Consider the following 24,638-nt stretch of genomic DNA (forward strand, 5'->3'; position numbering starts at 1 on the left):
ATGCAAATGAGGCGTTCAGGTACAGACTTGACTGTTCCTCAAAAGAGAATTAATGAAAATCTCTCTCTTTGGCCGTTTGTGGGTCGAGATCACAGGCAGGACGCTGGTGACGGGTTCTTGTTCTTGTTCTCGTGTGAGTTTAACCTTTCCCCTCGTGAAATCACACGAGGTTTAACGAGCGAGAGCAGAACAGATCACACACGCCGTCTCTCGGCACATCAAGCGAAGGGTCAGCAGACCTGCAGAGGATGGCAGCGCGGCACAGAGGGAGACTGGTTTAGAGCTGAATCCCCTTATCAAACAGTGTTTGTCAAATAGGTCAAAGTCCACTTGTAGCTGGGACATGAAGGTTGTGGTTTAATTCCAAGGATTTGTAGAACAGATTTTTCTATCTGCTAAGTGATTTCCTAAAGAACTGAAGGTTGCTTGTCTTAAGTGCTTTCAGGCATAATAGTGGAAGCTTGATCTGAGCGGCAGAAGACGCTTACTACTCCACTAGCATGACACGGCTGCATCAAGATGGATAACTCCATTTTCGGGTGCTAATGAGTTCCCTGTTTCTCCATTCTGGACAAGGTAGCTCCGTCCAAAAAGAGTCTAATGCTCTGCGGCTTTACTGGCCAACTCCAACTGGTACCTATGGTCACCGCAGGGCTTCAGGAGTTGTGCTAGGGGGCGGGGCCACCAGGAGGGAGGCTGGAGAGGAGCCGGCTGAGGTAGACGTGTCCCTCCAATGCCTCCTGGATGCCACCCGAGGGAGGGAGGAGGTTCCAGGCCCCGTCCCAGAGAGAGGAGACTGGGCAGGCCGGGAACATGCTGGAGGGATTAGACTGTTTATCCCATCTGGCCCGGGAACGTGTTGGGATTCCTCAGGAAGAAGAGTCAGAGAATGTGGGATGAGTTTGATATTGGGACACATTTGGATTCTTCTCTTGCCACATTTGATTTCAACACGTTTGCTTTTTGTCAACCACAACAGAGTAGAAGGAAACGCCTCCACGACGCTACTTTCCCTTTCCGCCGTCATAAATAGCTGAATCTGAAAGCGTCTGTATCTGTGCTCCATCTTGTTTGCCTCTGTGCTCTCGGGCTCAGCGTGTATCCCAACATGTCTTGCATCATTACCGCCACCATCTACTTGGCTTTGGAGCTGAGAGATCCGGGCTGCATAAACACCCAGACAGCGTGGCCGTAATGGCTCCCGAGTAACGCCTCGGCCATATTTCCAATGTGCTCGGAAAGTGGTTGCGAGTAGCTGGAATAAGCGAGGGACTGCGGCGCCGTGAGTGGCAGTCGCTCCCCGGGGACGCATGGAACATGGCAGGTCATTTGCCTGGCCTGTAACGGCGTGATGTATTTATACACGCTGGCCGGCGGAGAATGCAGAGGAGGTACAGTGTGTGTGCGTGTGTGTGTGTGGGAAGGGGTGCCTTGTTCAGCCGGCTGGAATGCGCTTGAGGGTGGACTTAATCAGACCGTGACAAACACGTTTAAAGCTGCAGGGAGTTGAATATTCCTTATCGTGGCGTGATTGCGTTCTTGTGACGTCCCATCAGTCTAAACAGCAGAAGATTAAATGTAGATTAGATGTTCAGGTTTTCATTCCACCGACACGATGTGAGCTCACGCCAGGATGCTCTGCATGCAGACGGAGACGGAGACGGAATCCAAGCTTCTCAATGGAAACAGGAAGTATAGACAGAGGTTTTGAAACGTTTGTACGTTCGGAACATGGACAGGTGGATAGGATGTTCTACGTTCTGTAGTGGTGGCTAATGTCGCAGATTGCGGCTCTAGGCGTGCGGCTCTAGGCCTGTGGCTCTGGGCGTGCGGCTCTAGGCCTGTGGCTCTGGGCGTGCGGCTCTAGGCCTGCGGCTCTAGGCGTGTCATTGCTCCAGCAGGTGTCCTTTATGGACTGTTATGTCTGTGCTCAGTGCTCTGTCATGCTAAGTCGGACACTGATACACAACTTCCCTCTCTCTCTCTCTCTCTCTCCCTCGTCCCTCTTTGTCTCCGGCATTCCTCTCACTCACCACTCTTCCTCTCACCTTCCCCCGCTCTCTCTCTCTCCCTCCTTATCTCTCTACCTCTGAGCTCACATTTCTGTCTTTTCCAGCCCGTCTCTCCCTCAGTGTTTTTCTTCCTGTCTCTCTCTCCGTGTCTGTTCTTGTCCCCCCCAGCATCCCCCCCCCCCCCCCCCCCCTCCCCCCCTCCCCAGCTGAGGGCAGGTCCAGTGTTTCGTCTCACCTGCAGTGCTCCTCCCTTTTGTTTTCACTCACTCACTCTCGTTCGTCTCCTCCCTCTTATTGCGGACCAAGTTTAGGTAAAGTAAACTTGTGACTGACACAAAGACCGTTGATACCCGCAGGAAACACACTCACACACACACACACACACACACACACACTCTGTTGACAGTAGTACCTGTTTCATTATTGTTGCTGTCTGCCAGGTAGAGCGTCAGTTTGAGTGGTGTAACCTCATCAAAGTTTGCTCTAGATTGCGGTGTATTTTGTCTCTCTCTCTCTCTCTCTCTCTCTCTCTCTCTCTCTCTCTCTCTCTCTCTCTCTCTCTCTCTCTCTCTCTCTCTCTCTCTCTCTCTCTCTCTCTCTCTCTCTCTCTCTCTCTCTCTCTCTGAGCGCTGGAATTAGACCGAGTCACTCCAAGAATTTGGCCTTGAGCGGCGACATTCTGGCAGAAAGACGCAGTGAATTTGTTCATCATGTTTTGAATTAGGGGCTATTAACTCCTCCTCCTCATGAAGTTTAGAGAGAGGCAGGTAAACTCTAATGTGCTGCCTCAGAGAAACCTAAGGAAGTTGACTTCCTGAGGTTACAGTTACAGTGTGACACTGACCTGTCCATCAATCCACATGAGGCCTGAAGCTTTGACTGATATCAGGAAGTCAAATCCAGGCTGGAAGGAACACGTATGGAAATGCAGATCGTTGGCTCGGTTATATTCAAATTCTCTCTCTCTCTCTCTCTCTGTCTCTCTCTCTCTGTCTCTCTGTCTCTCTCTCCTTCTCTTTCTCTTTCTCTTTCTCTCCCTCTCATTCTTTCTCTTTCTCTTTCTCTTTCTCTCTCTCTCTCTCTCTATATATCTCTGTCTCTGTCTTTGTCTCTGTCTGTCTGTCTGTCTGTCTGTCTGTCTGCCTGTGTCTCTCTCTCTCTCTCTGCCTCTCTCTTTCTCTCTGTCTCTCTCTCTCTCTCGCTCTCTCTCTCTCTCTCTGTCTCTCTCTCTCCCTCTCTCTCTCTCTCGCTCTCTCTCTCGCTCCCCCCCCTCTCTCTCTGTCTCGCTCTCTCTCTCCCCCCCCCCTCTCTCTCTCCCCCTGCAGCCTGTTCTCTCTTTTCTCCCTCATTCTCTTCATACTCAGCTCACTATCGTTAAACTAATTTTCTGTCTTTTGTGCGATCTAAGTTTGTTAGGTGTAATTAAATGCTCATTTGATTCGTCTCGTCTAGTCGGAGAAAGTGAAACCTTAATTAACCTCCTTTTTTTGAAACGACTAACTTCTGCCAAACGCAGCGTGCACGCAGAAGAAGAAGAAGAGAGGCAGCCGGGCTTGACGCTGTGTGTGTGTGTGTGTGTGTGTGTTTGTCTGTGTGCGTGTGTGTTTACGTGGTTCTGCTTTAACGGGAATATGTGCTGACAAACTGGAACGAGACAGGAAGCTATCTGAGCCCACAGGTCGCCATGCTCTTCCTCCTCTATTGTCCACACACACACACACACACACGTTGGTCATCATGTTTTGTCTCATCACAGAGGCTTCGTGTGGACGCACAGCGAGCGATCAGACGTCGATGAACACATTTGATTTGTGGGCGGGTCTCTCCGTTGAAGAGCTGAACCTCGGATGCCCAACTCCAGACGTCCACATTACCCATGATGCCTTGTGCATCTGAGGGCATAAATTGTCTAAACACAGTGTGACACGAGCCACACGGCTGTCTTAAAGCATTTAGCGTGTAGAATAAGGCCATGCGGTCATCGGCGTTGATATGGTTACTAGCAATCCTCGATAGCGCTCATCCGGAAACAGCGCCGGCCCTAATGGACAAAGACGGATAAGGATGCTGTCCAACTCAATCCTGATCCAACCCAGATACACTGTGTGTGTGTGTGTGTGTGTGTGTGTGTGTGTGTGTGTGTGTGTGTGTGTGTGTGTGTGTGTGTGTGTGTGTGTGTGTGTGTGTGTGTGTGTGTGTGTGTGTGTGTGTGTGTGTGTGTGTGTGTGAGAGAGGCGGTGTACATGTGTGCTGTCATTGAATAGAAGCATGTCTGTTTTGTTAACCTGTGCTAAATGATGTCATGCAGACAGGAGGAGGAAGAGGAGGAGGAGGAGGAGGAGGAGGGCAGATGTTAATGTGAAAGTGAACCAGGAGAATCTACAGGCGTGTGTGAAGCTCTGGGGTCATGTGTGGGAGAAGCAGACGGATGGTGGGTTAGATGCTGTGTGAGTATGTGGACATGTTCCTCCTCCATCAGCAGCAGCACGAGTCGTTCCCTCCTCTCTGCCTGTACTGAGCCTGAACGGGATACATTGACCCAAACCTGATCCAGTTCATATCTTAGAGATGACATCCAAACGAGTAGATTCCAGGTAGAACCCAGATCAGAATGTCAGGTTTTTATCCGTGCCACACTCTGATGGCAGTATTGCGTCAGTCTGGGCCGTTGTGGTCGAGGCCTGAGGCGGGCGGGCCGTCTCCCTCTGGCCATCTTGGCCTCAGATGTGACGCCAACTGTTAGAGAAAGTTCCAATCCAAAACGGCTCTGCTGCATGTTTACAGCGCCGTTAAAGCTCAGAAAGGAGACAGTGGTTGTGTTTAACGCCCCTTACCGCCATGAAGTCCGGCCAGTGCCGGCGTTAACCCTTCATATCCTCAGAGGGGGGGGGGGGGTTCAAAATGGACGGAGCGGGTCAGCCGAGCTCACAAACAGAGAGAGAGAGAGAGAGTAAAGTGGAGGGCAGCAGCGTTTGGAACGGACCGCTTTCTGCAGAGCGGCCGCATTCCATTATGGTGAACTCAGCGGGGAGAATATAAGCAGCGCTGCAGAGGAATGTGCTGGCTTTGTTAAAACAGAACACAGCCGCGATTATCAGACGCCTGCAGTCTAACGCACCTCAAAACCAAACACACCACACCGTCACAGAGTCAGACTCAAATGTGTTTCTCTCTCTCTCACATCCATGTTCTGAAAATTACCACGCTGAAAGAAACCGAAACCGTGAGCAAACCTGTGTGTGTGTGTGTGTGTGTGTGTGTGTGTGTGTGTGTGTGTGTGTGTGTGTGTGTGTGTGTGTGTGTGTGTGTGTGTGTGTGTGTGTGTGTGTGTGTGTGTGTGTGTGTGTGTGTGTGTGTGTGTGTGTGTCACAGCTGGAATAACCACAGTCTTGTTTGTGGTCGGCCCTTCCATTGTGAGGTGTCGTGGCTCAGTGTTGACTCAGGCTGTGTGGTGCTGTGTGTGCCTGATCCTATAATTACCTGGTGGAGCACCTTGCGTTGGAGCAGGTAAAGCTGAGTTGGATGTTGTGGTGGCAGATTTCCAGGCTCTGTGTGTGTGTGTGTGTGTGTGTGTGTGTGTGTGTGTGTGTGACTCACCTGCAGCCTCTGAGATCAGGTGGAGCGATCGAACCAAGAAGAAGCTTTAAACTCCAACTCCTGTGGAAACATCACAGCTGTGTCTTTATTTAGATGATCTGAAGTCTCAGTTTACTTTATTTATCTCCACGTTTAACAAACAATAAAATCTAATAAATCCAGCAGATAAAGGATAGACTGATGTTTAATCTCAGCGGCACAAAGTGAAGCAGAATCAGTTATTGGGGGAAAAACACACAAATGTTAAAATAAGAAATCAGATGAATGTGAAAGTAAAATATAAACAAGAACATAAACACAACTCAGCTCTTTATTCTGTAGATAATAATCTGGGATTAAATGTGACGTTCATGATAGAGGAAGATTAAGATAAAATGGAACTGATTCATGTGTCTGGTGTGTGTGTGTGTGTGTGTGGGGGTAAAAATGTTGAAGTTAATGATCCACAACACACTTTGTTTTTGTCCTGGTGAGTTTGTAGATTTAAACCAGCTGTTAGACTCCTATCTCTCTCACACACACACACACACACACACACACACACACACACACACACACACACACACACACACACACACACACACACACACACTCCGGCCCTGACCTATATACATGTATCTGCTACCTCTCCCACCTCCGCGCACACACACACACACACACACACACACACACACACACACACACACACACACACACACACACTCACTCCGGCCCTGACCTATATACACGTATCTGCTACCTCTCCCACCCCCGCGCACACACACACACACACACACACACACACACACACACACACACCTCCACACACAGAGTCTTTGTCAAAGGCCCCGACCACCTGAGCACAGTGGAGAGATTAAGACTAAACCACTAATCTGACACTGCCTGCATCTGTTTGTGTGTGTGTGTGTGTGTGTGTGTGTCTGTGTGTGTGTGTGTGTGTGGCTGCTCTGTGTTTTGTGCTCCTCTGTTGCCTTTTGTTTGCGTCAGGATTGTAACCCTTAAAGAAGAAGCGTTGCATAAATGTAAAGAGACTATGAAGCCGTTTACAAGTCGTCGGTGCTGCGTTCCATTTCGTGGCGTCTGAGCTGTGGAAGCGTCCAGAACACGCCGGCTGTTAACAGCGTTCACTTCATTAAGCGTTCACATCGCGTCTCCAGCTGTTCATCAATCAGCAATTACAGAGTTGGATGCGGCCGCTTCGTAATATTAGAGGCTCAGGTTCAGGAGCGGCTCAGTGGATGAGACACCGCTGTCTCAGTTTGACTCTCTGGGCCCTGAACGTCTCACTGCAGCAGGACAGAGCGGCGACAGAACGATAACAGAGTGGCAACAGAGCTCACATCTGTACCTCCAGCCTGTGGTGGTAATGTGACGCTCTGGTAATCATGACAGACTTCAGTGTTTCCTCTCGGATATTTGGTTTGGATTTGATGGATGAGGTGAAACAAACACACACACCTGTCACTGTGTGTGTGTGTGGGTGAAGAAGTGGACAACTCCCCTCACCCTTTGCCCTGTGTTGTGTGAGTGCTAGCAGAGCGGTCAGTGGACGACTGGTGTGTTGCTGACAGCCACGTGCTCGTCCATTCGCTGCCGCGTCTCTCGGCGTAAACACGCGTGTGCGAACGTGTCGTTAAAAGGGACCGCGGCGATAGCAAGAATTCCTATGATGTAATGCCAACTGCCTGTCTGCCTGCTGTGGAGTGACAGCTGTCTGACACACGCACACACACGCACACGCACACACACACACACAGTTATCTGCAGGGCACACTGGTGTCAGGGAGGCAGTTGTCCTTGCGCTTATTGGCACTTCAGCCCTGTAAATGTTATGGTGGCGCTTCGGCTTTAGCTTCACCTTTGTGCGAGTCTGGGAAACAAATTGCGGACGACCTTAGAAGTGAAGTGAGAGCGCCCATCAATCAAGAGCACCGGCGTCAGATTGCGGCTATTCATGGTTTCACGTTCCCCTTTTTTACAGTTTCAGTAAAATCTCTCATCTCCGGCGCCGTAAAGCTCCGGCTGTAAAGCAGCGCTCCCTCCTTCTTGGCCCGTGTTCCAGAGGAGGAGATGAATATGGAGCAGGAGAATAGAGCCGGCGGATAGAGCAGGCAGAGGTGCCGATTTCTAATCTGTGGCGCTTTCTTACCTCTGTCACATGGAGGGGAGCCGCTAGACGAGGCTGGATCAGGTTTTATCACCCCAACTGGACTCAAGGCTGGAAATACAGGCCCTGCAAGGTGCTTGAGAGGGGAGGAGGTCAATTTGTTTCAGAGAGAGAGAGAGAGAGAGAGAGAGGTTTCTGCCCTGGAACAAGGCATTTGTTTTGGCAGCCCACCTGCCAGAGTGAGAGACGGAGAGAGAGGGAGAGCGACAGAGAGGAGTAGGGAGGGAGGGAGAGGGAGGTAGAGGTATTGGGAGGGAGGGAGAGAGACAGAGAGAGAGATGAATAGGGAGGGAGGGAGAGAGACAGAGAGAAAGGGATAGGGAGGGAGAGAGACAGAGAGAGGGGGATAGGGAGGGTGAGAGAGTGAGAGTGAGAGAAGCAGCGTTTGTCCTCCACTAAGTGATTTACGTTGGCATTAAAGCGGCGCTCATAAGGGTTTTTTATACGACCTCAGACGTGCCAGTCAGCTGGTTTTCCCGCCCGGCTGAGGCAGGAAGGAAATGATACAAGATCCCACATTGTACAATCCAGCTTTGTTCAACCTTCTCGAAAATTGGCCTCACCTCCGCCCGCAGTTTGTCTTGGCTTTGGGTTCTGCTTGCACGTCTCTGAACAGGAAAGGAACAGATGTTCCTGTCGCTCCGTCACTTTGGGGACGTGCTGGTTGGGGTTAAGTGTGTGTGTGAGTGTGTGGCGTCACGTCACAGGGCTGAAGGACTGAGAGCAACAGTTTCACTCTTTTCACCAGAAGCACAAGTTGTTAGGATTGTAATTTGTAGGATTGTTCCTCGTGGCTCTAAACAGTTTGGGAGCAGCAGGGGGCCTCACACACTCGCCTGTACCACCAACACACAGTACATGTCCCCTCCCTCACTCTGTGGGTGCACACACTTTCAGTCACTAATGAATCCCAAAGGCATTTATGTAACACCTCTGACTCGTATACCAACACACACACACACACACACACACACACACACACACACACACACACACACACACACACACACATAGAGGAAGCTGCAGAGTCTCAAAGTGTTCTCTCCCTTCTCACCATGTGGTTCAGGCTGGTTGAACATAGCGTTTATGTCGTAAATGTTCTGACGTCAATTGTGAAGTTAAGTGTCGTACAAATTCCACAGGGGTGTGAACGTTTGTCTGCAGTTTCATGAACATAGTTTGGATTCTGTAAAGACGAGAAGTTCAACATTTGCAGTGCCTCTGTTTCTAAGACAACCAGCTTCTTCTTCATAAACATCCAGCTGAATGAAGGAAGGGACAGGAAGTGACACAGCAGCTTGATTATTTTAGACCATATTCTGGTAGCTTACTGTCCTGGTGTGTGTGTGTGTGTGTGTGTGTGTGTGTGTGTGTTCTGTATATAGCATTAGTGTGGGTTTGGACGGGCGGCCTGTCCTCGTCTGAGACAGGCGAGTCTGCCTCGAAATGGGACACATGTCATCCAGGCTGCAAATGACTAGTCTGCCCAACGCCTACCTACAGTGTGTGTGTGTGTGTGTGTGTGTGTGTGTGTGTGTGTGTGTGTGTGTGTGTGTGTGTGTGTGTGTGTGTGTGTGTGTGTGTGTGTGTGTGTGTGTGTGTGTGTGTGTGTGTGTGTGTGTGTCAGCTTCTCTCCCCTCCTAACGACTTCACTCAGACTTTGTGTGTTTATGTCTGCCTGCATGTTTGTGTTGTCACCCGTCCTGTGATTTCCACCCTTAGTCAATCCGCCTGTGAGCTTGTGTGTGTGTGTGTGTGTGTGTGTGTGTGTGGGGGGGGGTGCATAGTAATCCTTGGCTCCCATATGCAGATAGTGGTGAGATTAGGTAGACCCATGAAGGCGGATTAAGGATTCTGTGCTTGACTCCTCTGCTATCTTACCTCCTCCTCTCTAACCGTGCACCCCCAATCCTCCACACACACACACACACACACACACACACACACACACACACACACACACACACACACACACACACACACGCTTCCTCTCACCTTCTTCTTCTCCAGTGTGTGTTGGTGTTGTTGTTGTTCCTGAGGGCAGATTAACATGGAGACCCATTTGAGTTTGAACATTTTTCACACGTGCATCATGGGGGATGATTGTGTAAGGTGTGTGTGTTTGTGTGTTATGTGCAGTGTAGGTGTGTGTGTGTGTGTGTGTGTGTTTCTAATCAAATTGCATTAGCTCACCTCCTGGATTAGGCCGTGGAAGGGTTATAATAATAGACCTGCATATTTGAGACATACCTCTACAAGGCCCTGCCTCTCTCTGTCTCTGTCTCTGTCTCTCTGTCTCTCTCTCTCTCTGTCTCTCTCTATCTGTCTGTCTGTCTCTCTCTCTCTCTCTGTCCCAGATGTGACCTGCATGTTATGATGCAGTGCGGCTGGGGGGGGGGGAGGCGTGTTTGTGCGATTGCTGTTCTTCTTCCCTCTCCTCTCCCTTCCTCCCATTATCATCATCGCTCTCTCTTCCTCGCCACCTTCTCCTCCTCTTCTCTCCCCTCCGATGGCGAGTGTGGTAATTGATATGCCACCGGCAATAAATCAGCGCAGCCCCGCGGCCGAGCCGTGAGCATTATCTGAGCGGACAGGTTGAGCTGCTGGGAGGAGAGGGCGAGCGAGGGCGAGAGAGAGAGAGAGAGAGAGTGGCCGGAGATGTGATGCGTCTCCTTTGCCAGTTTTACGCCCAACACGGTGAATGTTCGACTAAGCTAGGCGCCAAAATGGCTGCTATGTATCGCCTCCATCCCACATGTTATTAGCATTCCCAACCCTTCTGCTGCTAACCTAAATAAACCAAACGGAGCAAAGCCATGAAGCGACTCCCTCCTTCTCTCTCCCTCCCTCCCTCCTCTGCCTTTCCACACCTTCATCCCTGTGTTGTGTCCTCCACTCTCCCTCCCTTCCCTCATTCCCGTTCCCCCGTAGGGACGCAGTTCGCACCGCTGTCAATTGATACCGTGTCCCGATATCCAAATCCAATCAGCCGGGCCCGTGGCAGCCTCTCCTTCTCCCTGATGTGATAACGGCTCCGGCGCCCCTGATGTGGTCAATCCCCACTCTGCCCCCATCTCCCTCCTAAAGCTGCAGACCCAAAGTGATTGACATGTTTTCCTTGATGGTGCCAGATATGGTTCCTCAGCCGCGCTCCAGCTCTCCGCCGCCATTTCCCTTCAGCTTGGGAGGAAATTGAAATTGAAGAGGTTCTGGAGGGATAAAGGGGCGGAGGGAGGATGGAGAGAATCTAGAGGGGAGAAAAGATGAGTGATTGGTTTGGGAATCCAGAAGTCTTTGCTCGCATCCATCCAAAGTCCAGCAAACCTGATGAGACGACAACAAATATTAACCAAATGCTCTTCAGTGACCAAGCTCAGATGTACATTTCCTTTAAATGATGCAGATTTGGCTCTAGAGTTATGTTGTGGGGTTGAACACGGCCGCGATTCTCTTCATGAATCTGTGTTTGCGTGTGCGGTGATGTCATTGTCTTATTACGGCAGCAGATAACAAGCAGCCGGAGACATCCAGATGCAATTTGTTGTGCGATCCAGCCTCCTCCATCAAGCCGAGCCGGGGCTAAATGAAGAGGAATTACAGCGGGGACAGATTCTCTCTCCTTCTTCATCTGGCTCTCATTTTCCCGCGCACTCAATCGTCCTCATTGTCTCTTTCCCTCACTCTGAGATGACAAAAGAAAATGAGGCAGTCGGCCTCCTCGCGCTCCAGCAGGCTTTAAATTGACATCTGCTCTCGTCGCGCTGCTACGTGAACGTACCGCCGAGCAGGAAATTCCTTTTTTTTTCCTCTCTCTTCTTCTCCTTCTTCTACTTCTTCTTCTTCTCAAAGAAGAAGTGTGTCTGCTCGTGTCGAAGAGTCGTTTCACTCTCACACACGGGCAAGTGGGGGGGTAAAGTGATAAGAGTGTGTGTCAGACCCTCATCTGCCTCATCTCCATTCAACTCCATACAAACTACTGATGTTTGATTCACAAGCAAGTGGAGCCTGATGGGATTGAAATGCATCTCTCTCTCTCTCTCTCTCTTTCGCTCTCACTCTCTCACTCTCTCTCTCTCTCTCTCGCTCTCTCGCTCTCTCTCTTTCGCTCTCTCGCTCGCTCTCTCTCTCTCTCTCTCTCTCACTCTCTCTTTCTCTCTCTCTTTCACTCTCTCTCTCTCTCTCTCTCTCTCTCTCTCTTTCACTCTCTCTCTCTCTCTCTCTCTCTCTCTCTTTCACTCTCTCTCTCTCTCTCTTTCACTACCTGTCTCCTTATTCTTTACTTTACTACCTTTGTATTTGTGTATATGTGTTGTGTTGATCACGATTACATCATCTTTACTATATTATTCTAAATATTATCCATTGGTGTCTTCACTGATATCAGCAGCACCAAACTCTTATCTGGTATAAATGGTTTCTTAATGACACAATAATAAAGTCAAGCAGCCCAGTGAAGCAGCAGAAACACTCCAGCGTTCTGAAACCGTGTGAAATATGAACAGGACAAACGTTTATGGACGCTCCCCAGGTAACAATGTGAGTCTGAAGCCCATCTGAGCGTGACGGCGAAGCAAAGTACAAACCTTCCAAGCAAACGGAATAACTCAGACAGCGGTGGAGTTTCTCATCCTCTCCTCTCTCTCCGCTACATTTATCTTCTCCAGGCTCTTGTGAACACAGCGTGACACGATCTCTCCCCGAACTCACCCAGCTCTGCGTCTCAGCTCTGATCTATGGTTTTGCTATATCATGGAAACGGCTGCTCCTCTCTCTCTCTCTCTCTCTCTTTCTCTCTTTCTCTCTCGCTCTCTCGCTCTCTCTCTCTCTGAACTCCATTTCAGTTAAGCTCACCCTTTACAAATCTGGATTTTGCTTACACCCTCATTGCAATCAAGAGAATTTCATAAACCTTCCCACTGTCCTCACTCTGCTGGTTGATTGATGGACAGATGGCTGTACATCACAATCACTCACCGGAGGAAGAGCAGGAGGAGGGAATGGTGACATTCCTCCTCCCCTCTGTCCTCTCCTCGTCCCCACTTTGATTTCCTTCCATTTCATGTCCCTCCCCCAGCCTCCAGCCCCCCTTGTCTCTCCGTGGCGTCTCTCATCTCCTCCCTGATTCGGTGTGGTCGTAAAACAGCCCTCGTGCAGACACTTTGATAGTCGATGTGAAATTGAAGCGCCGGCGCCCCTGGGAGAGTTGCGTCACCGTTTTGCATAATCAGCGTTTACAGGAGGTCTCATGTTGCCGCTATCGCAGGAACATGATTGGCCTGTCAAACATCGGCTAGTGTAGAACTCCCAGCAAACTCAGCTTCCCTTAGCCATCCTGTTGTCATTGGAGGAATCCTAAAGGACCAAACACTGGGCCCTTAGCCTCCTCCTCCTCCCCCTCCTCCTCCTCCTCCTCCTCCTCTACTCCACCTGTAAAGCCTCCCAGCCCTTTTATTGCCTCTGTCCTGTGCTCAATCACTCGCTGCTGTCCTGTCAAAGGGGCGTCAAACCCTGGAGAGTCACGTCTGTGTGAAATATATTTTTCCGCTTCCGTAGATTGTGTCTTTAATTTATCAGAACGGGCCGGTAGGACAGGGCAGTGATTGCAGTGAGGAAGGTATGGAGTTTGTCTGAGATGAAGGCTTCTTTGTAACACCAGGGCAGTAAGGGAATGGTTTCCAGAAGACTCTACACTGTGAGCTCTACACTGTGAGCTCTACGAGTCACTGAGCTGGATTCCTGCAGACCACTGGCGGAGCTGCAAGTGTAATTAGAATAAGGAGTAGCTGGGTTGGGCGTTGATACTTCTCTAACCATGACAGCAAAGCCTTAGAGCCAACCTGGCTATAAATTGCTTGCTGTCAACGAAACAGCGCCCACCGGCTCTCTCTCCACACACGGCGCTCCACAGCCCCCGTGGTAACGTCGGGACGTTATGAAATATTAAAGAGTTCAGTGTTGTGAGTCTATAACTCATTCCAGCGTGACTCGCAATCTGTGTACAGAAGCTTTCATAATCGGCCCGTGCGTCCCCCGCTATCTGCGCTCATAATTAAATGCCGACACGCTTTTGCCCTCCAGACTTGACTTGATATCATTTATTTATCATGGGGGGTGAGGGGGGCAGATGTCAGCTTGACTGTTTTTCTAATTTTGCCTGTGCAGTTTGTGTGCCTTTTAGGCTTCTGTGCCCTCCTGATGCATAATCAATAGGAAATGTTTGCTGGATACTTACCGTGTTTCTCTCTCTTTGCCTTGCAGGGCTCCCAACCGGCGTCTCAGCCCATGATGTTCTTGGTGACGGCTCGCAACGCTGAGAAAAAGACGGCGGATCAATAGGAGTTTGGTTTTTCCCTCCCATCAACCTTCTCTCCCTCCCTCTGACCGTCCTCCCTCATTCTCCCTGGGAGTCGAGCAGAAAGGAACGAAAACCCTGACGTAGCATTTGGTACCTGAGCTTGTATACCTCTTCCTCCTCCTCTTTGTCTTCCCCCAATCCCCCTTAGTCTGGTCTGCAGAAAGCCCAGGATATGTGTCCCCACGCCCGGTCAGTTGCTTCCCCTGGCCCGGGGAACCTGCTCCTCCTGTTGGGGCTCCTGCTTATTGTAAGCCCCTCACCTTCTGGAGGTCAGCCCCGGCCCTTTAAGAGATTTGCTCCTGCTGAGTGGGGGCTTACACATTTGGCCATCCACAACAAAACTGGAGAAGTCTATGTGGGGGCTGTCAACTGGATCTTCAAGCTGTCTAGCAATCTGACTAAACTGCGCAGCCACATGACCGGTCCAGTGGTGGACAACGAGAAGTGCTACCCTCCACCCAGCGTCCAGTCCTGCCCCCATGAGCCGTCCCAGACACCCAATCTGAACAAGCTTCTTCTGATAGACTACTCCCAGAACCGCCTCATCGCCTGCGGCAGTACCTCTCAGGGCATCTGTCAGTTCCTGCGCCTGGACGACCTCTTTAAGCTCGGTGAGCCTCACCACCGCAAGGAGCACTACCTGTCCAGTGTGGCCGAGTCAGGTACCATGTCTGGAGTCATAATAAGCTCCCCGCACAGTCCCACCAGTAAGCTCTTCATCGGGACACCCATTGATGGAAAGTCTGAGTACTTTCCCACCCTGTCCAGTCGCAAGCTGATGGAGAATGAGGAGAATGCGGACATGTTCAGCTTCGTGTATCAGGACGAGTTTGTCTCCTCTCAGCTGAAGATCCCCTCTGACACTTTGTCCAAGTTCCCCGCTTTTGACATCTATTACGTCTACAGCTTCAGCAGTGAGCAGTTTGTCTACTATCTCACCATGCAGCTGGACACGCAGCTCACCTCCCCCGACGCCAGCGGAGAGCAGTTCTTCACGTCCAAGATTGTCCGCCTCTGCGTGGACGACCCCAAGTTCTACTCCTACGTGGAGTTCCCCATCGGATGCACCAAAGACGGGGTGGAGTACCGCCTGGTGCAGGACGCCTACTTGGCTCGGCCTGGCCGGCAGCTGGCTAACTCTCTGGGGATCTCGGAGAACGAGGACATCCTCTTCACGGTCTTCTCTCAGGGTCAGAAGAACAGAGCCAAACCTCCCAAAGAATCGGCCATGTGCCTGTTCACCCTGAGGAAGATCAAGGAGAAGATCAAGGAGAGGATTCAGTCCTGCTACAAGGGGGACGGGAAGCTCTCCTTACCCTGGCTGCTCAACAAGGAGCTCGCCTGCATCAACTCGGTAAGCTCCCCCCCTTTATTGGCTCTTTATGGATTTTGGTTTCTTTGTGGATCTATAACAGATTTCTTTACATTTGCACTTGATTTGACTAATGATCCAAGCATAAATCTCATTTTACCACTTAGCAGACGTTTCTACTTAAGCAAACATGACTAATGACGCTCCTGTAGAACGATGCCGAGCTGTTTGCTTTACACATTTTGGCAGGGCAGCTTTATCTGTGCAGCACCTGACAGACGCTTGGGGATTCTAAGAGCTAACGGCCAAAGATGACAAACAAAACGCTTCTTCTGATTCAAGACTGCAAGAATTTAGGTCTTTCGATGTTTATTTATCAATCAGGCTTGACCCCTGTGTCCCTGGCTTGACCCTGGATCAGACGGCCTTCGTGTAAACAGGTCTCAGACCCTCCCAGGCAGACGGACTGAACTGAAGGGCCTTTGTAGTCTCTTAATAAGCTTAATAAGTCAAACTCTTCACTGACTCTGGGACCTGAGAGTGACACATTCCTCGGTCCTTTATCTCTTTGTTGATCAATCCTGCTAATTGTCCGCCAATATGACATTCGTGCCAAGGAATTCGTGCCTTTATTGCTCTTCCTGTCTGATTTTGCTCTCCTGCCTCTTTGATTCAGTCAGACAGGGGACATCATTAGCAGAGTCCCCTGGATTTGTGAAATGTCAGTCAAGACTAAAACACACACACACACACACACACACACACACACACACATTCACACTGGTGTGGTTCAGTGCGGTGCAGTGTGAGATCCTGGGGGAGTCCAGGATCCGGGCTCTTACAGACTGATCCCCGGCTCATGGCCCTGCATGCGTTACAGCAGACGCCTGTTCACACTGCAGACTTTAATGCTCTGCAGTCTGCTACCTGCTCTGCTCTCGCCTCCTCTGCGTCTGTGCTTCGCTCGCCCGCCACTCTGTGTTGTCTCCTCACTCTCTCTTCACTTCACAGCCGCTTGATTCCTCTCACGTCTTTGTTCCATCTTTTCTTTCTGCTTCTTGCTCTCCATCTTGTAGAACTTCTCCTCGCTCTGTGGAGGCCGACTGCCTGCTGCAGCCTACTAGAGCTTTAAACATGGCAGCCGCCCCTTCATCTCTCTCTCTCTCTCTCTCTCTCTCTCTCTCTCTCTCTCTCTCTCTCTCTCTCTCTCTCTCTCTCTCTCTCTGTCTCTCTCTCTCTGTCTCTCTCTCTCTCTCTCTCTGTCTCTCTCCCTCTCTCTCTCTCTCTCTCTCTCTCTCTCTCTCTCTCTCTCTCTCTCTCTTGGGATGGCTTCATTTAGAGACCCGTTAAAAGCCTTTTCTTTAAATGTCAGCGCATGCAATTTCACTGGCAGATGTCTGCACTTGCACACACACTCACACACACTCACACACATGGTGTAGCATTTAATATAGTATCTTGTGTTGTGAGCAGCAGCTGCTCCTTAGTGTTGACATGTATTTTTAGATTTTCAGTTAATGGAACAATCAATTCATCCATTATTCCGTCTAACGCTCATATGTTAGTGTGTGTGTGTGTGTGTGTGTGTGTGTGTGTATGGACCTATTTTGAAACGATGATGTAATCGGCTGGGAGATCAGCTGATTGGCTGACCTCATGACAGCAGTGTGACCCAGCAGCCCAGGGTTAATGATGTCGTCGTATTGCCCCCCCCCCCCCAGTCACATTAGATTCCGCAGCACTTTCCCTCTCTAATCCCTCCTCAGCCGGCTCGTCTGAACTCATGAACACACTAGAAATTAAATCCATATAAGTGAATTCATTCTAATTTCCTCTCTGACACACGTTAGGCTAATTATGTAAATGTGTCACCCAGCTGCTTAGTGTTATTTATTATGAGGAGGCCCGATCCTGGAGCTCGCCCAGGGTCCAGGGAAGTCTCCTCCTCCTTATTTGTCTCTTTCCTGTTCCGCAGTTTTACATTTTCATTTTAGGAGCAAACTCGTTGATCAGAGGAGTCCAGTCGTTTATCGGACGCCGCTGCTTTCCTGTGCACTTAACTTCCTGCCCTTTAGGCCCCGCCCACATTCAGTCAGGCCCATGTGGCAGAGCGGAGCGGGTCAGGCTGTGTGACGCGGGGTCGCCGGGTGAATACGTTCAGGTTGACCCCCCCTCTATAGAGCGGGCGGGGGAGAGCGGTGCCCGGACAGCTGCGGTGCACGAGCTGCCAGAGCGGTGATGGATGGCCGGCCGCTCTGCCGGCTCCCAGAGCGTCGCTCATATTCCTGCTAAATCATAATTTCTGGCCGGTGGCCGTCATCATGATGATGTGTTTATGGACGCACTGAGACATTTGCTGTTTTCTGTAAACACAAGTGTTCTGGCATATTACAAGCCACTCTGTGATAAAGTAGAGGGGCACTCGTTAGACCGCATGCCTCTGCCAAGGAGGCCAGGCGCCATTTTCCATTTGAATTTGATTAATTGTGCAGTGCGACGCACAAACACGCTCACCCTTCATCAGGCCTGTGTGTGTGAGTGTGCTTGTGTGTGTGTGTGTGTGTGTGTGTGAGCTGTCTAAGCGAACCTCTGACCTTCTCCCCGGTTTGAGAGTGGATCAATACAAACCATTTCCACACACACACACACACACACACACACACACACACACACACACACACACACACACACACACACACACACACACACACACACACAGACACACAGACACACACACACAGGGAGCATGGTAGCCAGGGACAGCACAGTAGCTAATGTAGTGCAGAGCAAGACGGATGCAAGAAAAACAGGGGAGAGAAGGAGAACATGGAGAGAAATGAAATGGATGCAGGGCGAGGACGAGTGGAGAAACGACAGAGAGAGAGAGAGCAGAGAGAGAGAGAGAGAGAGAGCAGAGGGAGAGTTAAACACAGAGGAGAGGGAGAGAGAGAGAGCATCTTTAACTTGACTGTCATGATGTAAGAGGTCAGGTCTGTAACCTTCAGGCGTCTCTCTCTCTCTCGTGTGTAGAAGCTCTAACTGCAGATTACATGGAGAATGAAACTTGAATCCTTTTCTCTAAAACAACAACATTATAATAGATTGTAGATAGATTCTTGTCACATCCAGTCTCAGGTTCCAAAGCAAACGAGGTGCAGGCTCTACAGTTGTGATGCTGATGTTTTGGAAAGATCCCAAACCTTTAGAGAGTCCTGTAAGTCATAGAAGGGAACGTTCAGGTCCTAGTGTCTGCCAGTCGTCTGGTTGTTCCACTCGTTCACTCCTTTAGTTCCTTCAGATGTTTAGAGTTCTAAACCTTTGGAGAGTCGAGCTGCACTGTTTACACTTCACACAGACGCCTTATTGAGAGGTGCTACAGTGTGTAATGACACAAAGTAAACATGGAGACGTGTAATCCACACGGTCAACAGCTGTGATGGAGGAGTTAGAGTTTGAGTGAGGACACGTGATGAGGAGGAGAGAAGAAGAGGAGGATGAAAGAGCGCAGAAACAGAAGAGCAGGAACAGGAGAATGATGGCTAAGGAGAGAGAGGTCACTCTGAAGCTCGCAGAGCAGCCGGTGATTCACAGACAGAGGGAAGAGGAGGGCATGAAGAAGAGGAGGAGGAGGAAGAAGAAGAGTGATGGCTCCGGGAATCTTTTCACCGCCGCTGCCAAGAGCGGCGGGAGAAAGGGCTGATGAAAGGAGGGGGAGGAGGGGGAGGAGGAGATGATTGAACACGAGGCTCCTGCACAAATAATATCAGTGTCCGTCACCTGGTCGTCATCGGCAACAGGCCGCTCCATCATGTGGCCCGGCGTCTGAGAGAGGAGCCGGGTACGGACTCAGCTCTGGCCTTTATCGCCCCGAGGACACGTGTGTGTGTGTGTGTGTGTGTGTGTGTGTGTGTGTGTGTGTGTGTGTGTGTGTGTGTGTGTGTGTGTGTGTGCGTGTGCGTGTGTGAGTGAGTGAGTGTGAGAATCTGGATGCGTAAGCTATAAATGTAGACGCTGCTCTCTGAATAGACGCCAACTCACTCAGATTCAGCTCTGCAGAGAAGAACATGGAGGGATTTGGTTTGAGCGTGAACAAAATCAGAGATCATCACCAGATTCAGAAACGTGAACTCCAGTAACTCCCAAAACTTTGTGAGAGACAATGTGGTCAAGTCTCTCCTTGAGTCAGAGAGAGAGAGAGAGAGAGAGAGAGAGAGAGAATCATTTACATCTTGTTTCTGGAATTCTGGACTCTTCTGTCAGAGTATATTGTCGATTGATCCGTCACAAGTTGAAGAAGTAGATGAATCACAGCAGGACTCCTGGTTCAGATCTGTTCTTCATCAGCGTCTCTCCTCTTCAACTCTTTAACAGTTTTATCAACGACTGATACAGGATTCATTCCCACTCAAACACGTGATGTGGAGCATGTTCTCCACGTGCAGGTGCGTGTGTGTGTGTGTGTGTAGATCTGTGGACTGAACAGCAGAACATGCAGCTCTTAGTGAGACGCTGCAGCTGCCTGAGCTCTTAAAGCGCTGCTGTTGGTTGAAAGCTTCTGTTGGTCTTTGATCTTCCATTCTTTGCTCTTGCTGGAGATGAATGGAGACGGGTGGTCCGGTCCGGTCCGGTATCCAGCCTGACGTTCCACTGAAACCAGGCGGGATGAGGAGGAAGCTGTGATGCGGGCGGCAGCTTCCTCCTGCAGAACAGCTGTCAGACGCTAATAAATCTAAATCTGAGCGGCTTCACCGGTTTAATGCTGCTGTGGTTCAGATCTGTGACGTTTAAAGGAAACTGACAAAGGATTCATTTGACTGATTGATTGATTGCTAAACTGCACATTCCTCAGCCTGGGTGCTGGAGGAGTTGCCAGGTTGCTGGAATCCACTTGAGGTTCATATCTGACCCCAAGGTCGCCCTGGTGGGAGGGGTGTGGGGTGGGGGGGGGGAGGGGTGCTTGAACTCTGCGCACAGTGAAATAGGTTGGAACAGGTCAATGCATCAATCAAGAAGAGAATCGACTATCGGTCAGAAAGTTTCCACCTCAGCTCTTAGCTTAGCCTGATCCTCCACAGGCCAGCTGCTGTGTGGCCGGGGTGACAGAGGTGAGGCGGCGCTCTGAGCTCAACCTGAAGGCCTTAATGATGTGAACCCTCCTGAGTCCCTATGCTCTGAAGGGTCCCATTCTTCTTCTCTGGTCTGATATGGAGCTCAGACTGCTGCTGCTGCTTCTGTGTGACTGAGGCTGAGGCGTTTATATGAGGAGACAGCAGAGAGTCACTGCTGGGGCGCCGGAGTTGCACATTAGTCCTTATTCAACAACCAGAGCTCAGAAGGAAAAACACTCTGATCACAGCTCTCCTGTTCAGTTTGTTCCCCAGCAGACTCTCACTTATAAACCTGGAACAGATCGTTCAGTTCGTCTCCATGTGACAGGCAAAATAAAACTGAAACTAAAAGAAAAGTTTGTCTGTAATCCTAACTTTTTCACTCAGTAGAGACGGATCAGAAGTGCAGCCACGATAAGGGAGGGGCTCACTCTTGAGTAATGACAGTTATTACCCCCCCTCATATCTCTTTCATTGGCCCAGGGTTAGAGCCCCAGCTTGCATCCTGGGTAAACCTGGAAGTCCCCTTAATCATCTGGTTTGAATGTATTTTTATTGTCTACCGCTTCAAATGGGTTTGGGCTTCAAAAATGTGCTCCAGTTCATTGATGATTGTTGAGCTAGATTGACTCCAGTGTTGTAAGTGTGTGTGTGTGTGTGTGTGTGTGTGTGTGTGTGTGTGTGTGTGTGTGTGGTCCCTGTACCTGAATGCAGTTTGTACACTAATATCACAGACACACACCGTGAGCTATGTGTGTGTGTGTGTGCGTAGCATCATGTTATCACGTTCAGATTGAGCGTCTGTCTCTAAACTCTATCACATGTGAGCAGAGGTAGAGAGACGGACGCTCCTCCTGCAGGAAGTCCACGGCTGAATGTCAGCGTTCCTCGGCGTTCCTCAGCGTTCCTCGGCGTTCCTCAGCGTTCCGGGGCATTTTCCATCTAATATTCCTGCTTTTTATTCCGCTATCATCAGCCCACATTATGTAAATCAAACAGATTTTCATATATCGCTGTGTTATCTTAGAAGACAAAGTGGAATTGCCGCCGAGCTCGTCTCCTAACCGGGTTAGCTGCTCTGTAATGGATATTATCAAATCAACATAACTCAGCGCCGCTCTGGCTTTTTTTCCTCTCCCTCCTTTACTTCTGCAGAGCTTAATCAAAAAGGATGTGCTGGCAAATGCGTTTAAGTAATTAAGACCTGATTAATGGAGCCGGAGTTGATGAGCGGAGTTAATTGACAGACTAAATGAGTCGAGCCAGGAGACGGCGGTTGGACGGCTTGTCTTAAATGTTATCGCTACTAACGGGTCGTGTTTGAGCTAATATTAGGTGATTGGATTGGAAATGAGGAGTGTGTTCGTTTGATACGCCGCTTTGATTGGCGCGGCATCTGTGTGTGTGTGTGTGTGTGTGTGTGTTTACAGGGTTGTGTGTGTGTGTGTGAGCCAATTGCGTTATTAAAGCAGTATAGGTTTCTTTCCTCCCTCCTTCCTTTGTTTCCTTCCCTCTGAGGAGTGTTTAGCTCAACAAATCCCGTCTCCAGCGCCTCTCTAATGATACTAATTGTCAGTGTAATTATGTATTGATCTCTACTGTGTGTGTGTGTGTGTGTGTTGGGTTGAATACATCATTATCAGCAGTAAAGGGTAAAATGTGGAGCCGGGGTTTAGTGGCTGTGTTTGATTGCTTTTCCTTGGACGCTCCCTCTGCTCTCAGGGTTCATTTTAGATCAAGTTAACCTCCATTTTATGTCCCAGCGCATCCAAACGTTGCTCTCCTGCTCCTCTGAGACGCTGCTGTTGTTTCTAGCTAACTGGGTCATTTAACAGAGAGGACGGCTCAGAAAGACTTCCCCCTTAATAGAGAGTACAGATGAAAATAAGATACGGATTCTTGAGTCACACAATTCAAGTCAAAGCAAAGTTTAAAGTCGGTTTCTGAACTGTATGTGAGCTGAAAAGTGTGTTTTAAATCCATCCAGTGTTGCATTTAAAGTGGTTGTGATAGCTTTAGAGGAGCTGGACCCAGCGGCACACAGCTGGAGGTGAAGCTCTTTGCCCAAAGGCACTTCAGCGGTGGTCGGTGGTAAGAGTGTGTTACTCACCCGCTCCCTCTCTCTCTCTCTCTCCGCCCACACGTCCCAGCTGGAGCGGGGAGTCTGAAATGTCGAGTGCAGGCAATTGAGTTGTTTGAGTATTTTCAGCCTGTGAGGTCGTATCTGTATCGGCTCACTGCGTCGAGTACCAACGCCTGGATACAAATAGATGTGTACGTTTAAGTCATCTGTGTAGAAGAGGCTATAGGTTTAGAAAGAACGACTGGGAGACGGGAATAGCTTCTCCTTTCTCCTCAGAGTCAAAGGTGTGTGTTGAGACAGAACGGCGTAACACACCAGGCAGTGTAACACTTGGGGAAGTGTAACACTCTAGGAATCGTAGCACACCGTGCAGCTCAACACTCGGGGCAGCGTAACACTCTGTGCAGATTAACACTCCGGTCCGGCGCTGCTGTGTGTTTTTCATTTTCTCCCCTTAACTCCTCTGAGACTCCAGAGCAGCCAAACACACTCCGTCTCCATGGAGCCCTGATGCATTGGCGTCACGGCTGACGCTGGTGAGCGGCCTTATGGGATTTTCAGTTCCCGTCTTCCTAATCACACTGGTCAATAAGAGGTGTGTGTGTGTGTGTTTGTGTGCATGGAGGTGTGTGTGTGTTTCTGTTCTTGTTTTTGTTCCATTTGAATATCCTCTTCCTCTTTGCCCTTTGCTGCGGCTTTACACAGAGAAGTGAGATGTGTTCTGAGTTCCCGGTAAATTCCTGGGAACGCTCCTCCGCCTTTTCACACAGGACACGATCCCTGCAATGTTCCTGCTTTCATTCACACCACAGCAATACAGACATTTTCCCTGGAGTGATTGTGTGTGTGTGTGTGTGTGTGTGTGTGTGTGTGTGTGTGTGTGTGTGTGTGTGTGTGTGTGTGTGTGTGTGTGTGTGTGTGTGTGTGTGTGTGTGTGTGTGTGTGTGTGTGTGTGTGTGTGTGTGTGTGTGTGTGTGTGTGTGTGTGTGTGTGTGTGCTGTCAGAACAGCAGAGTATCACCAAGGCTGTAATTCCCTCTGACCTGGTGTGAGAGCGGCATGCTGTCATAACGAGGGCTGGAGGTCAGCCTGCCTGCCTGTGTGTGTGTGTGTGTGTGTGTTCCCTCATGCTTCTGGCTAAATGTGATTGCATGGAGGATGGGCCTATGAAAGCTCATTGGACAGTGATGCTGACTGACTTTGACCACACAAAACACACACACACACACACACACACACACACATGATCATTATAAACATGCACCTATGTATACCAAGGGAGACTTTTGCTACATAAATCAACACTTGGACGTGCACACACATTCATGCTGACACACACACACACACACACACATGCTATAACCCCTATGCTGTTTCCTGTGTTGACTCTGGAAGAATCCCCCGTGATGTCTCCGTGGGTTCAAGACCCACGCAGAGACTTGTGGGTAATTTATGAGCCTCTCCCAGAATCTTACACACACACACACAGACACACATACACACACACATATATCAGAAAAGGAGGCTCCTCTACCTGCCAACACACCCCAGTGCTGCAATGGGAGGTGTGTGTGTGTGTGTGTGTGTGTGTGTGTGTGTGTGTGTGTGTGTGTGTGTGTGTGTGTGTGTGTGTGTGTGTGTGTGTGTGTGTGTGTGTGTGTGTGTGTGTGTGTGTGTGTGTGTGTGTGTGTGTGTGTGTGTGTGTGTGTGTGTGTGTGTGTGGATACTGTAACTAGTTTTATATTCTGATCTGGAATTGCCTGACACACACACACAGACAGACACACACACACACACACAGCTGTGAGTAGCAGGGTGGTGCTGAGATGCCAGGCTATTTTGTCAGTGTGGAATGTGCCATACTTTGTTTATGTGCCTTCACCCCTCTGTCTAGGTGTGTGTGTGTGTGTGTGTGTGTGTGTGTGTGTGTGGTGCCCTTGCAGAATGAGGTCATTGTGTGCACATGCATTCCTTGTAGCCGTCTGCTGTGACAACAGTGAACACA

At 49.8% G+C, this 24,638-nt stretch overlaps 1 protein-coding gene across 4 annotated transcripts in view; it reads left to right on the forward strand.

Moving 5' to 3' along the window:
- The window catches only part of LOC143017092 (plexin-A1-like), a 171,416-nt gene that overhangs the window by 18,996 nt on the left and 127,782 nt on the right, over positions 1-24,638 (forward strand). For all 4 annotated transcript variants that reach the window (XM_076171714.1, XM_076171716.1, XM_076171715.1 and 1 more), the window contains exon 2: positions 14,035-15,485. In XM_076171714.1, the coding sequence (XP_076027829.1) occupies positions 14,304-15,485 (1,182 nt within the window). In that variant the 5' untranslated portion in view covers positions 14,035-14,303. The remainder of the gene's footprint in view (positions 1-14,034; positions 15,486-24,638) is intronic.

Source organism: Genypterus blacodes, unplaced genomic scaffold (genome assembly GCF_046128005.1).
Source record: "Genypterus blacodes isolate CSIRO-AG114 ecotype Tasmania unplaced genomic scaffold, CSIRO-AGI_Gbla_v1 ptg000266l_1, whole genome shotgun sequence".
Taxonomy (NCBI): Eukaryota; Metazoa; Chordata; class Actinopteri; order Ophidiiformes; family Ophidiidae; genus Genypterus; species Genypterus blacodes.